General features: G+C 44.2%; 1 protein-coding gene across 1 annotated transcript in view; it reads right to left on the reverse strand.

Annotated features, from left to right (window-relative positions):
* Positions 1 to 15,237, reverse strand: part of LOC102855158 (ephrin type-B receptor 1-like) — a 233,049-nt gene that overhangs the window by 131,603 nt on the left and 86,209 nt on the right. Inside the window, exons 5-6 of the mRNA XM_006883369.1 lie at positions 10,145 to 10,253; positions 9,247 to 9,311 (exon numbers count right to left, since the gene is read on the reverse strand). Of these exons, the coding sequence (XP_006883431.1) occupies positions 9,247 to 9,311; positions 10,145 to 10,253 (174 nt within the window). The remainder of the gene's footprint in view (positions 1 to 9,246; positions 9,312 to 10,144; positions 10,254 to 15,237) is intronic.

Raw genomic sequence — 15,237 nt, forward strand, 5'->3', positions numbered from 1 at the left:
TTCCGACTGGTACCAAGGATGTTGATTGTTAATACAAAGGAGATGAAAATCACAGACAGCTTCAATTCTTTATCCATCTATCATAACGTTGACTATTGGTCCTGTGATGAGGACCTTTATTTTCTTGATGTTGAGGTGTAATCCATACTGAAGGCTGGACTAGCTCCCATTTTACATGTTTTCAGACAGAGCACTCACCTGTTGCAGACCGAGGGTAAAGTATTTTTATAATTATTAATAATGAGACAGAACAGTCAGCAGCAGTGAGATAAAACAGAGAGCCTAAAAGACAGGGGCCAGCAGTTCTCAACTGAAGCACTGACCTGAGCTTCCCTGCATCTTTATTGAAAATTACCAGGAAGTAAATCACAAAGAGAATTCAATGCAAATGAAGCCAAGCTCTTTCTATTGAAAACCTTCCTCCTGACTCAGGAGGGAGGGGTCAGCAAATGCAAGAATCTGGTAAACCCTTAAGGATTGTCTTGGTGCCTCAGGGTGAATTCCATCTTGAAATAGCCTTTGGTTTATTACAAATATTTAGTATTAGCTTCCCGTACTCACCACTCCACAGAGCAATCTGAGGGTATGTGGAGCGGGGTTATTCCCACACTACATCATTAACTTACTTTGATCTCTGCCCAAACATTCCATTTAACCTCTTGAAACACAGCAACACCTTTCCTGTGATGTAATTGCATCTCACATGCCTGACAATGACTGCCTCATATCACATCTGAGTTTCTCTTCTCCAGCCCCAGACACTGGTATTTTCAAGTCACTTCACTAACAAAGAAAAACTTCACTCTCTCTGCAGCCCAGTTGCTCTCTTTGAGCGGGACTTTCTGAACCATAAAACGAAGAAGCCAAAGGAAGGTCATGGCTTAATACGTGCTCCCAGTGACCCAGTGACCACATGTCTTTGTGTCACTTTCTTGGATCATAACTTTAATTAGGATCATACAGTTACCATCGCAAGAACATAGAAACAGCCCAAATGTCCAACTGCACACGAATGGATGGAGAAATTATGGTACATTCCCACAATGGAATACTACGCAGCACACAGGAACAATAACTTTGTAAATTATTACCTAACTCGGGAGGGACTGGAAGGCATTTTGCTGAGTGAACTAACTCAGTCCCAGAAGGATAAATATTGTATAAAACCTTTATTGTAGGATGAGTATAAGGATCTAGGAGGGGTGGGAGAGGCTGGAAGCAGAGGGATGAGGATGTGCGGGGGGAGGAGGGGATAAATCATCGGGTTGTACAATTTGACGGATGGGGGTTGGTGAAGAAAATTGAAAGAATTTGTTCAAATTTGTATTAGAATTTTGTAAATAGACTAATGAAAAGAAAAAAGTCAACTTGGGGAGGGGGAAGGGAAGGAGGGGTTAAAACATGCAACAATGAATGAATGAAAAGCTAACTTTTCTGTAAACTTTTGTTAAAATAACAATTAAAATAAAAACATTTTTCTTTAAAACAAGCAAACAAACAAACAAACAAAAAACCCAAACAACCAGATCTGAGTTTAAAACTTAGTTGTGCAAACTCTATGATCCTGGACAGTTTATTTGCTCTCTCTACAAGTCTGTTCTTCTCACTCAAAATCTAGTTCAAGAGAATGTTATGAGGATTTCATTAGTTAAAATACTCAAAATGCTTAGCGTGTAAATGTTCAAAACTAGTACTTATTATTCTGTTTCAGGAGCAGTGACAGGCATTTTTGTCAGCTCTACATTTCACACATGAAACATAAGGTCATCTAAATACCTGTATTTTCTTCACACAAACTCACAGCAAGTCAGACGGTCCCCTTCAGGACTGTTGTATTTTGTTTTAACCTAAACATTGGATTCTAGATTTATCCTCTAACACATTTCATCCTGCAGGTTTCAAATTAGCATTCAGAGCTGCCGGAGAGTTCTGAATCTCAATTCTGCCTTCGACTGGGTTAGTTATGCTCTCTGACTGTCATCTACAAACCCGATAAACATCCCCATGGTTGCATCTGACTCCTGAATTTAAAAAACAACAATCAAATGCACAGAAGATTGAATAGGACGAGGACTAGAATAAAGTCAGTCACTTGCTTCCTGGATGACGGAGTCGCTAATCTAATTTCTTCGGTCTGAAGACAAGCTCTCTGGATCCACCCAACAACACCCTCCCTTTGGAGACCAGCACATATTTTTGCTGAAGGAAACGTCCACTGCATTTGCAATCTGTCTTTAATTTTGCAAACGTGCCACCCCAGTAAATGAGGTGAGTTCTCTATTATTTGTTTCCAATAAATCTATGTGGGTTCACAGTGATCACTGAAGTTAATCTTCAAGGTGCAGAAGCTGTTTGTTCCAGAGTCTCTTAATGTACTTGACAGCAGCCATTCACCTATTCTATTAACTATGCCCTTACGAGAGAGTTCTGGTGGCCTAGTGGCAAGGAGCTACACAGCCAATCTGAAGGCATGTGGTTCGAATCCACCAACTGCTCTGTGGGAGAAACATGGACAATCACCTCCCATGTGATTTATTGCCTCAGAAAACTCCCTGGAGGGTCAGCTCTGGGTCCGTTCTGACTTGATGGGACGGAACAACAACAAAGCCTTCTTATGTAAAATAGGGGCATTTGTCAGTTAACAGTATTTGTGCATTTACTTTGTTTTTTCCTTTTCCCAAAGCTTAACAATAGCAGTTGTGCGTTGCTATCTGTATTTGGCTGTTTTCTGAAAGTACTTCATGCGTTCCCATCCTTTTTTCTCTCCCAAATAGAACACACTCCTTCCAGCTCTCAAAAGTCAGAGATGTGCCAGGCACCAACCACCATAAAGGGCAGAGTTACTCTGCCCCCTCGAAGCACCACCTCGTCAGGTTCTCCAAATATCTCTGCCCACCAGACTCATCCAGAACCCCTCTGAAGATACACGGTCAAGGTGATCACAGCTTGTTGCTGTTATTACGTTCCGTCAAGTTGGTTATGACTCATCGTGGCTATGAATGACAGATCTGACCTCTACTCTATCCTGTGCCATCCTCATCTTGTCTACTGCACGAGAGCCCATTGTTTCAGTCACTGTGTCCACTATATTCTTGAGAGTCTTGTTCTTTTTTCTGACCCTCCACTTTTCTGGGAAGGATGGCCTTTTCCAAGCATTTGCACCACCTAAAAACATCCCCAAAGTATGTGTGACTAAGTTTTAACAGCCTTGCCTCTAAGAAGCTCCCTGGTTGCATCCTTTTCAAGGCATATATGTTCTCTTGACAGTCCATTTAGGACTCTTCTACAGCACCATAGCTCAAAAGTTCAATTCTTCCGTCGCGAGTCATTGCCCAACTCTCAGATGCACAGCAAGATGGAAAAGATGAAGCCTTGGATCAGATGTACCTTCATATTTAAACTGACTCTTTGCTCTTGATCATTCTGGATACATCCCTAACAGCAGCCTTTCCCACTGTAACATATCTTTTGGTTACCTGGCTCTTCTTACCAAGAATGCTGACTGTGAATCCAAGGAGTATGAAATCATTGACAATTTCTACCTTTTCTCCATGTATCATGATGTTTCCCATTAGTCCGGTGGTGAGGATTTTTGTTTTCTTGATGTTGAGAGGCCATCCATACTGCTGGCGACCCAAACATACTTGTATAATTACCTTTAAGGAACACAGTCAACCTGCACCTTCAGAGAGCTGAACCAAGTAACCATATGAACAGGCAACCTGTCTGCACCATCCCAGACATACTAGGCCCACACCGTCAGACCACCATCTTTGAACTTGAATCACTAGCCCCTCCTGATCTTCATCCAAGTATCCTTTTCTGTTCCCAAGCTGCCCTTAATCTTGTTTCTTTCCAGCCAAATCCAAACCCCTCTTTCAACTGAGCGCAGAGCTTGACATTAAACCAGTGTCTTTGTTGTTGTTGTTATGTACCATCAAGTCACTTGCGACTCATATACAAGACCTTATATATAAGAGCCCTAAACCCTTTTCTATCCTGTGCCAACCTCACCGTCTCCAACACACTCACTCCCACCTCCCCAATCACAGAACTGATCCATCTCATCGAGGGTCTTCCTCTCCTGCGCCATCCCTCCACTCTCCCAAACATGATGTCCCTCTCCAAGGACCAGTCCCTCCTTGCAACATGCCCAAAGTATGTCAGACGAAGCTTCAGAATCCTTGACTCCAAGGAGCATTCCGGCTTCACCCTCTCCAGGACAACCTGTTTGTTCTCCTCGCAGTCCATGGTATATTCAACACTCTTCTCCAACACCACAGCTCAAAGGCATCAATTCTCTTTCTATCATCCCTATTTACTGCCCAACTTTCTGATGCATAGCAAGTAAATGTGAAGACTATAGCCCAGATCAGGCACACCTTAGTCTCCAGCCTGACGTTGTTGCTCTTTAGTACTCTTGAGAGGTCCCTCACAGCTGACTTTCCCAATGCAATTCGTCTCCAGATTTTCTGGCTGTTGGTACCAAGAATGTTAACTGTGGAACCAAGCAAACTAAAACTGTTAACTATCTCAATCTCTTCACTATCCATAATGATGCTGCCAATTGGTCCAATGGTGAGAATCTTTATTTTCTTGATGTTAAGCATCAATCCATATTGAAGGCTGCAGTCCTTGATCTTCTGCAGCAAGTGCTTCAGGGCTTCCTCAATTTCAGCAAGCAGGGTTGTGTCATCTGCAAAACGAGGGTTCTTGATGATTCTTCCACCAATTCTGATGCCACATTCCTCCTCGTACAGCTCAGCATCTCAGATGATCTGTTCTGCATACAGATTGAAAAGGTATGGAGACAGAATACATCCCTGGAGGACCCCCTTCTTGATTTTAAACCATGTAGTGTTTCCTTGCTCTTTTCTGACAACTGCCTCTTGGTCCAAGTGTAAGTTTCGCTTTAGCGCAATCAAATGTTCTGGGGTTCCCATTCTTCTCAGACCTACTATGTCTATACATACTCTACAAACTCTCTAAATTCTCGTAATGTACAGAAATGATGTTAGTGATAGAAAAAGATTTCAGGTCTTTTGTGCAAAGCTTGATCTCAAGTCATATTCGTCTTGGCGATATTTAACAAATGAGACTAGTGCTGTTATATCTGGAGGAAGACTCTTCCACTTTGTAAATCACTCTTTGCCAATGTGCGGGGTTTGCTATGATGCTGAACCTTGTGCCACTGAGGTATCAAACACCAGAATGATTTCCCAATGTAGACAGAGTTGGTGGAGCTCCAAGTTGTAAATCGGGTTTGGAATCAGGAGTGGCATCCACTTCCTAAACCACATGCCTCTGGAAACTCTATGAACTTGGAGAAATGAAGATAGCTATGCAAAGGCATTAGGTCTTTTGTTCATAGTTGCTATGAGTTGTGCTCAACTCGACGGCAATCAACAACAGGCCTATACAGCCTTGTCAAGGCTATTCTGTCTACACCATTCTTGCTATGTAATGTCCTTCAGCCTTCAAATCAGCTAGAAAGGAGGGTCCTGGAGATAAGGACCATTAGCTTCCCTGGAGAGTCTGTGCCCCCAGCCCAAATGGTACAGAGGAGGCTCTCTAGGGCACTGATTCAATGGGGCTAGGATGTATCTGCAAGCTTTCTGTCACTCCCTGGGCAAGAAGCCCTCAGGGATCCAGGTTGCTACCTGCATCCCACAATGCAGCAAGAGTGGGGGATGACCCAGGCCCTGTTTTGGGAATGTGTCCAGATCAGAGGTGCTCTACTTCTCACAGTGAGACTTGGGGTAGAGGGAATTAGCAAACTACGAATAAGGCCACCTTACATTAGTCTCAGTGGTGCTCCTGATGACAAGGGCCCTGGAGTCTTGCTTTGTAATGTGGTAAGAACCGCATCACAGCTCTGTTGGAAGAATCAGAGGAGGCACAGTCTCTAAAATGTGGATGACAAATGCTAAGTCACTTGATTAATGAATACCTAGACTAACGATACCATCCTAGAGAGGTTGGAAGGCTAGATGAACTGAAGCAAACGACTGGAATTAAGCTTGCGATGCATAGCCCACAGCAAGCTTCTGGTAAACCATTCATTCCACTGCTGGTGGGCCAATCCCTTCCTCCTTTAAAACTCTCTGGGTCTCCTCTGAATATGTAGCGGACCTTTCCCTGTTCTAAACTACTTTTCCTGTGACTCTCCGACAGTAATAGCTTCAGTCAGAATGATGGATGACCACCAGAGATAATGAATTAACACCATGCAATGTGTTAACCTGTGAATTTAGCATGGCTGGGTGAAAAGAAGAAGCAGGTTCACATAAAAAGAAAACTGTTATGGATGGCAGGGAAGCTAAAGAATTTTAAAAAAAGAAGAGAAGTCAAAAGAGGAGAGGCTTCAAGATAATATCCGTTACACCAAAGATTTCACACACCCTTTCGTCACTCCTCAAGCCTGCCCCACTGAATCATTGCTAGTTGGCAGTGAACAAGACGGTAATGGAAACTAGAACTTTATATAAATAGAATCTTGGTGTGTAAAAAAAAACATTTAAAATTTAAAAAATATTTAAAAAGAAAACAGACTTCTTGGGCATCCACTGAGGGGTGGAACTCTTATCTGCGAGGAACTCTGTGTCCATCACAGGATGGTATCTGCACAGCTTAACAGTGATAACTCCATGACACCCCCACCACCCCCACCTCCCATGCAACAAGGCTGCTGTTGCTGCCCTCATACAGTCCAGGCGTTGGTTTTGCCCCTGAGACAACAGGAACCTCCTCTGTCATCAACAGAAGGCTGAGTCAGAGGCTGTGAGCATTTGGAAGTACATCTCTGTGCAGTGAATCCACGGGCGGCCCAGCACAGCCAGCAACGTCAGTGCAGGAGAATGGCCAGATCTTGGGGTGAAGGTGCCAAAGAAGATCAAGCTTCACCCTCACTCAATGCTTACGGACCCCCTGAGCCCACAAGAGGGGTGTTGCCCACACTCAGTCTGACTGTCTTTAGTAAGGGCTGCTTCTGAACCAAGCGTCCCATGCCTGCCATTGGGCGTCTCTGGGCTTTACAATGTTAATTCCTAGTTGAAGCCAAATTCTGTGGCCCTGTGGACCTGACTCTGCCTTCTAGCTGTCTTGATGATGCAAAGGGCATAATGATGTCTGATCCAGAATGGCCTTACATGGCTAAGAGTCACCCTGGCGAAGTATCTCTTCATTTCTGTCTCTCTCTCATTGCCATTCTATCAGAAACATCTAGTGGGATTTCAGACACTGTAAACCACATGGGATAAGACTTCCCATCTTTCTTCCTCCTAATAGCAGGAGGGTTTGAACCGTGTACCTTTATGCTGGGAGCACTGGTGGCCTAGACTCAAGAAGTTGCGCTGTAATACCAATGACACGTGGTGTGAATCCACCAGCTGCTCCATGGGAGAAGGGTGGGCAGTCTCCTCCCATGCGAATAACTGCCTCTGAAAAACCCAGCAGACAGTCAGTTATGGGTCGGTTCTAACTGAACGAACGGTACACATGCCAACAATCTTTGTGTTGGCAGCACAATTCCTGACCCACTAGGCCTCCAGAGCGCCCTCTAGAGAAGTAAAGGGGCAACAATGTCAGCATTTTGAGGAAGAAGCAGAAAGCAGGGAGATGGCAAAACCCTTAGGGTGATTCTGGTGTCAATGGCGGGCACATCCTCCCATGAAGACCACAGGCAGGAGTAAGACCTTGCTTCCCCGCTAGGAATCTCACAGCCTGTCAGGAGAGGTTGACGCTCAGGTCAACATTAAGTAAGAGACGGTATAGATGAAGAAGTGAGCCTTCCTGTCAGGATGAGGAAGGCAGAGGAGGACAACTGACATCAGGCTAAGACCGAAGCTCAGGACAGGAAAGGGACAGAGGTAAACATGGGGTAGTGGGCAAGAGCTGTGCATGTGGCCCCGGTGAGAGGGACTGCTGCTCACAGCTGGTCCCCTGGGCTATGGGGGATGAGCAAGTGTGTCCCAGCGCAGCTCCATGGCCATGCGTCCATCTCAGCAGAGACCGCCCTCACACTAGCCTTGCTGCTAGGAGCTCAGCCGTCCACAAACCCTGAGCCACTTCTCATGTTGGACTGAAATACTTCTGAGGTTAGAACGCCCATGATTCAGCCCAGGCCCACATCAGCCTGCCCTCCTGGAACGGGGTTCGTTCACAGGGTATTCACTGCAGCCAGTGATCAGCCTTCCATTCCTACCTCAGGGGAGATGCGGAGAGCAAACTGAACTTCAGTCTAGGAGAAGGTCCACATTTGAGTGTGTCCTCACTTCCATTTGAAAGTATGCAGAGTGTGTGTGTGTGTGTGTGTGTGTGTGTGTGTGTGTGTAGTGAGAGAGATCTATATCCCTGTCCACAGGTGCCCAAGGAAGAAGAAAAAGGCTTATTTTACAATAGGAGGGATTTAGGCTCAATGGGGCTTCTGCAGGAATTCTGTGACTGAGCCTAACACAAAGCTCTGGGGCAGATTTCTGAACATATCTGGAGGATTCAAACAGCGCTCTTCTGAAACGGAACGTCTCTGGTGTCGGCATGTGAGACCGCTACTCTCTGGAGGAGAGAAAGAGGTCCAACTGACCTAGTGGGTATTATTTTTTTTTAAAAAAAAAAATTCTGCGATGCTGGGACTCTACAGATGTTTAGACACAGGATTTCTCTCATATTGGTGAGGATAAGTTTTTGTTTACGTTGTGGAAAGGCTCCGAGAACTAGAGGCACAAGATAATGGCTTGGGAAATAAGATTTTAAGGTACTGCTTATGGAAAACACTTGGGAGATATCCCCACACTCTGGCCTCTTGGGCTCTGCTATCTTTTTCATTCCCTGCATCCCTGTTCTATGGCTTATCTGTGAATTTGGTTAACACCTTCCCCAGCTGCTCAGTTTGAAAAGATAAGGGAGAATGTTTAATAGAGAACCCCCCTCCACCCTTCCCCACTGAGCCTGACTTCAGGATTTATTGACTTGCGAAACTCAATCTTTTTTCCTGCATTCAGTGTCCTATACAGGCTTATCAATGCAGACGATAATCTGTCCACCAGGTAGCCAAGGTGTGCCCTGGCAGCAGGCAGACAGCAGATGGGGCAGGCTGTCTGTGGTCTCAAGGGACCTGCAGAGAGGCTTCGCTTCTTCCCTAAAGGCAGGAAGCTGAGGACCAGCCAGTCTAGAAGGAACATTCCACCCACTTGCCAGCTTGGCTCAGTGGTCTTTTGGGGTCTGGCAGTGGGATCTGCCTCCACTCACCTCGGCCGGTGCTGTAATGCTGGAGCTTGTCACTGTACACAGCCTCTTTGCTGTAGGCACGTTTTCTGTGGAAACAGAGAAGAAACGCTTTCTCAGTACCAGTGTCCTCAATGCCCTACCCCAGGGACCTACCCAGAGGGGTGCTTTCTCCAAAGCCTCCCCTTAGCTTGGGGACCAAGCAGAACTCCTGTTAAAATCACTCCTGCTGTGATCAAGGTCCCAGCTTGAGCACCATCCACTCCTACAGGCAGCCAGGCCGGCCTCAGGTCACAGCAGGACTGGGACCCCCACCAGGACCCAGGTCCCGACTGGGGGAATGTGGGGCCGGGGATGATGAGGATGCTTATCTGAGCTCAGCTGCATTCTGGGATTGCTCAGGGGACAACCAACTACAGGGCTTTGCTCAGCTGAATCTGCCAACTGCCAAAGGCAGTAGCAAGAGTATTAAAAATTCACCAGGCCTTCTGGAGAATCCTGCGTTCTCTGTTTCTTCTCAGCATTTCATCAGCCCCTGGCCTTCTGCTGAGGGTCTTAGCTCTCTAACCAGGGGACAGGCTGAGGTAGAGGGTGTGACCTGCCAGCGGTGAGAGGCAATTTTGTAACTGTCACTCTCTAAAGCCCGTCATGTGAGGGAGGCTAAAATTCTGGGCTGAAACGAGGTCTGAGGGTGGACGCTATTTACTCAAAGCCTTGCTCAGCTCTCACTGAGGACTGTTACACCAGGCGCAGAGAAAGGAGGTAATCTGGAAAATTCCAGCCTGCCCACAGATTGAGATGGCGTAACCATGGTGAATCCTGCAGCATGGTGGCGAGTGGTCAGTTCCTGCCACTGAGGGGCTGCGTGTGAAGAGGGAGTTCCTGTGTCCAAGGAGAGCGAGCAGAAGCTGAGGGGGCCTACCTGCTGCAGACTATGGAGATGGCCACCAGGGACACCACAAAGACCACCCCCGCGGCGGCCGATCCAGCAATCAGGGGCAGCTGCTCCCTCAGTTCGGACTTGTAATCATCTACGTGAGAGAAAGGGATTAGCATTTTCCTCATGTGGCCCTGGCATCTAGCTAGTACTCCACGCATGATGGCAAACTGATTACACAGGCAAACACACACACACACACACACACACACACGTAAATTACATACTTGGGTGAAGAAAGGGAGATGAAAAAGAAGAGGGAAAGGGGGAGAGAGAGAGAGAGAAAAGAAGGAGGAGGAGGAGGAGGAGGAGAAGAAGAAGAAGAAGAAAAGAGAAAGAAAAAGGAGAAAAAGAAAAAGGAGAGGACAGAGGAGAGAGGAGAAGAGAGAAGGAGTCTTGAGCTCTATAAGCCCAACTAGAAGGACGTAATTTTTAAGGAGTAATCTTTAAGCCACAAACAAAGGAGAGCCACCACAAAACAAATGACAACAATAATAAAGGCAGCACAGCAATGACAGAGAATCCCAACACTAAGACCCAATGACTCCAGTCTCTGTCTCCTTGCTTGGAAAGTCTCTCACAAGGCTGAGTCATGGCAAGAACATGGCTCATGGAAAGGAAATAAAAACCACAGAGAAAGAGCTGCTAAAGAAGAAGTTGTGGACATACAATAAGCTCCACAGACACACTGAGTAGATATTCAGAGTCTCTTCGGCTGGCAAACGAGCACAGTGCTACACGCTGTGGAGGATGAAGGCATCGTGTGTATTACAGCCAAGTTTTTGCAAGATCTAGGGAGCCTGATAAAATGTGCCTTCTGGTTCAGTGTATTTGGGGTGGAAATGTAAATTCTCAAGAAAAGGTTAAACTGGAATGAATCGGCTCAAGTCCCTGGTTAAAATGATGTTGTTCTAAGTGTTGGGGTGAGAAACATGGTTCACAAAGCTGGTCAGTGCTCATCCTAATCCCAATATTGCTTCATCTAAGCATCGTGACTGGGGGTAGACAATCTCTGGGGATACTCAGTCTCTCTGACCCTCAGCTTTCTTGTCTGTTAAATAAATATGTAAATAACGTATGGAAAGTTTTTCCCCACCGCGCATCTGCCGCTCTGTTATACTGTGGTTTCCTGCATGCGGCTGAGCTGCCGGGATCGAGGCATTTATGTCACCGGTATTTCAAACACTAGCAGAGTTGCCCATGGTGGACAGGGTTCAGAATAGACAGAACAGGGAGAAAGATCTAGCAATCTACTAGAAGAACAAACAAATAAACACAATCAGGCTACTGAAAACATTAGGAATGACTGTAGAGTCTTGTTGGATACTGTGCTGAAAAGATGAGGTCCTCAGAATGGAAGCCCCTCCAAATATGGCTGGGGGAAGACCTGTCCCTTCAGAGCATGTCACCGTTCTTGTTATGTGTTGTTGGGTCAGATATAACTCGTAGCTGACCCTCTAGGGAGTTTTCAGAGGCATTAAGTCACACAGGAGGAAGCTGTCCGTATTTCTCTCAGTATTTCTGGTGGATTCAAACTGAATGTCTTTGGGTTGGCAGCACAATTTCTCACCCCTAGGCACCAGAACTTTCTCTTTAAAGTATATTGTTGTTATGTACCATAGAGTTGGAATTGACCCACAGCAGATCCTCCAGCAGGTTTTCAGAGGCAGTTAATTGCATGGAAGGAGACTGCCCACCTTTCTCCCATGGAGCTGCTGGTGGATTTGAACCATGTGCCTTCAGGATTGCAGCTCAGATTCTTACCACCATGGTTAACTTTGAAGACATGGATGGGGTCATGGTTTTGGACCTTCATTTGCTGATTTAGCATCAATCAAGATGGGAAGGCATAGCTGCAAATAGCTATTAGTAATTGTTGTCATTGTCATGTGCCATCAAGTCAGAACTGACCCACAGCTGACCCTCCAGTGGGGCTCAGAGACTGTAAATCAGGGGAGGCGGTTACTCTATCTCCAGAGGAGCAGCTAGTGGATTTGAACTGAGTGCCTTTGGGTTAGCAGTGTGACTCTTCACCCAAGAGGCCACTAGTACTCCCTTTATTAATATTCGGAATATAGACTGTATGAAGCATTTATCTAGGCAAATTTGAAGCTATCAAAAATGAAATTGAATACTCAAAGACATATACCTTAGGCATTAGTAAGCTGAAATGGACTGCTATTAACTGTTGAATCGAAAAATCAAACAATCTGTTACGTTGAGAACGACAAATCGAAGAGGAATGATATTGGGTTCATTGTCAAAAAGAACATTTCAAGATGTAACTTGAAGTATAACACTGTCAGTGATAGGATAATATCTATACACCTACAAGGAAGACAAGTTAATATTACTATTATTCAAATTTCTGCACCAGCCGTGAATGTCAATTGGAGATTGCTACCAACTTCTGCACTCTGAAATTAAAAAATATAATCGAGATGCACTGACAATTACTTGGAAATGGAATATTTACAGTAGACAGAGAAGGATCAGTAGTTAAAAAAATATGCCCTTGAGAACAGAAACCACAGCTAAAGAGCACATGACAGACCTTGGTAAACTCAGGAACTATTATTTAGAAGTACTTTGTTCCCAACAACATACATTTATATCTGTACATGTGAATTTTGTCATAAGGAAAACACAGGAGTCAGATAAGTTATATCTGTGAAAACAGATGATGAAACTCAATATCTTCAGTCACAATGCAGCAAGGAGGCAGCTGTAGAACTGATTATCACGTGTGCATACATGATTTCAAAATGACACTGAAGAAAATGAAAACAAGTCCATGACAGCCAAAGTACAAAGCCTGAGTATATCCTATCTGAGTTTAGAGACCTCATCAAGAACAAACTGGACACACTGAAGACTAATGATCCCAAAAACAGGTGAGTTGTAAGATGGCATCAAGGACACGGTTGTTTGTTGTTATGTACCTATGATGAAAGCCAATGGTCGCTTAGATGAAACAGTATCAGTAGAGACTCTGAAACTTGCTCTTGAACAAAGTGAGGCTAAAGCAAATGCAGGAACGATGACATAAAAGAGGAGAACAGAAGATTTCAAAGTGCAGCTCTAGAAGACAAAAGAAGATAATGCGAAATGTAAAGGATTAGAGTTAGAAAATAAAAAGGGATTAATAGAAACTCAGTATATCCCAAACTGAAAGAACTGAAGAAGAAGAAGAAAAAAGTAAATCCAAGCTCTAATTTTTAGTATTATTCTATGGTAGCTATTCTTTGGGCAAAACATTGAATGACGTGGGAAGCATCAGAAGATACACAGAGTCACATGCTAAAAAAATTTTGGTCATATGTTGAGTGAATGAACTCAGTCCCACAAGGATAAATATTGTATAAGACCGTAATTGTAGAAGGAGTATAAGGATCCAGGAGGGGTGGGAGAGGCTGGAAGCAGAGGGATGTGGATGTGCAGGGAGAAGAGGGTATTAATCATTGGATTGTACAATTTGATGGGTAGGGGGGTGAGGGAAATGGATATGGAAAGAATTTGTTCTAACTTACATTGTTGTTGTTACTGTGGAGTCGTAGACGACTCATAGCGACCCTATGAACGAAAGGCCTGAGCACTGTTTGTTCATACACAGAGTTTCTGGAGGCACGCCATTTCGGAAGTGGATGCCGCTCCTGTTTCTAGGCTTGTTTTAGTCGGAAAGCTCCAGCAAACACTGTCCACCATGGGTGGCCACTACCACATTTGGCACATCACTGTCACAGTTCAACTTATATTAGAATTTTATAAATAAACTAGTGGGGAAAAAAGTCAGCTTGGGGCGGGGGGAAGGGAGGGAGAGGGGTAAAATATGCAACAATGAATGAATGAAAATCTAACTTTTCTGTAAACTTTTGTTAAAATGACAATTTATTAAAAAAATAAAATTGAAAAAATTAAAATAAAATCTTGGTCGGCATTCAATTGTATCTGGAGGGAATCATACAATCAAGAACCAATGGCAGGACATTATGCTGAGTGAAATATCTCAGTCGCAAAAGGACAAATATTGCATGGTGCCACTGTTGTAAAATGGGACTGATATCAGGGTTGGGGTAAGACTGAGAAAAACTGGATAAATTGTGTATACTGCACTGAAACAGATGAGGGAGTGAATAATTTAAAAGCCATGTATGATAGGGTATTATGGTTATCACAAGAGTCCACAATTAAGATTGCATAGTGGAATGTACTTGGGGCGGTGGGAGGGATGCATGGGGATTGTGTACCAAGGAAGGAGTGTTTCTTTTACTTTTGAAAGAGAGGAGCGAACTGGGAGGGGGAGGGCTGGGCTGGGAGAGAAGTGCAGCAATGAATGAATGGAAATCCAAAATCTCTGTAAATGCTCATTAAAATTATTTTTTATAAAAAGAAAAAAAATTAAATTTAAAAAAACAAAGAACCAATGGCATGACAAGGAAGAAATACAAGCAACACTAAAAGCAAAGTTCAAAAAGCCAAGGCTTTGGGAATGGAAGAAATATCCATTGGGATATTTTGACAACAGATGCAATCTTCCAGTGGTCATTTGTCTACGGCAAGAAATATGAAAGACACCTACTTGGCCAAGAAATTGGAAGAGATCTATATAAGTACCCACTGAAAAGAAAATCCACAACAATAGAATGACAGAGAATAGTCAGAAATCCAAGCCATATCCGGAATATAGGAAGTGGAATGAGAAATATCATTGTTGACATCAGAAGGACACTGGCTGAAATCAGAGAACAACAGAAAGATGTTTATTGACTATGCAAAGCATTTGACTTTGGAGATCACAAAAATTTAGGAATAATATTAGAATAGAAACTCTAGTATACTTAATTGTGCTCCCGGGAAACCTGTATCTCAGCCAAGAGATAGTGATTCTCACAAAACAATGATAGCCTGCATGTTTTAAAATTAGGACGTATACATGTCATTGTTTTATCCTTTAGCAATGATGTCAGTCTGGAGATTAAGGTGTGCCTGATACAGGCCATGGTCTTTGCCATTACTTGCTATGCATCAGAGAGCTGGACAATAACTAGGGATGATAGAACGAGAGTTGATGCCTTTGA

Source organism: Elephantulus edwardii, unplaced genomic scaffold (assembly GCF_000299155.1).
Source record: "Elephantulus edwardii isolate Elephantulus edwardi_28Jun2011 unplaced genomic scaffold, EleEdw1.0 scaffold00027, whole genome shotgun sequence".
Lineage (NCBI taxonomy): Eukaryota > Metazoa > Chordata > Mammalia > Macroscelidea > Macroscelididae > Elephantulus > Elephantulus edwardii.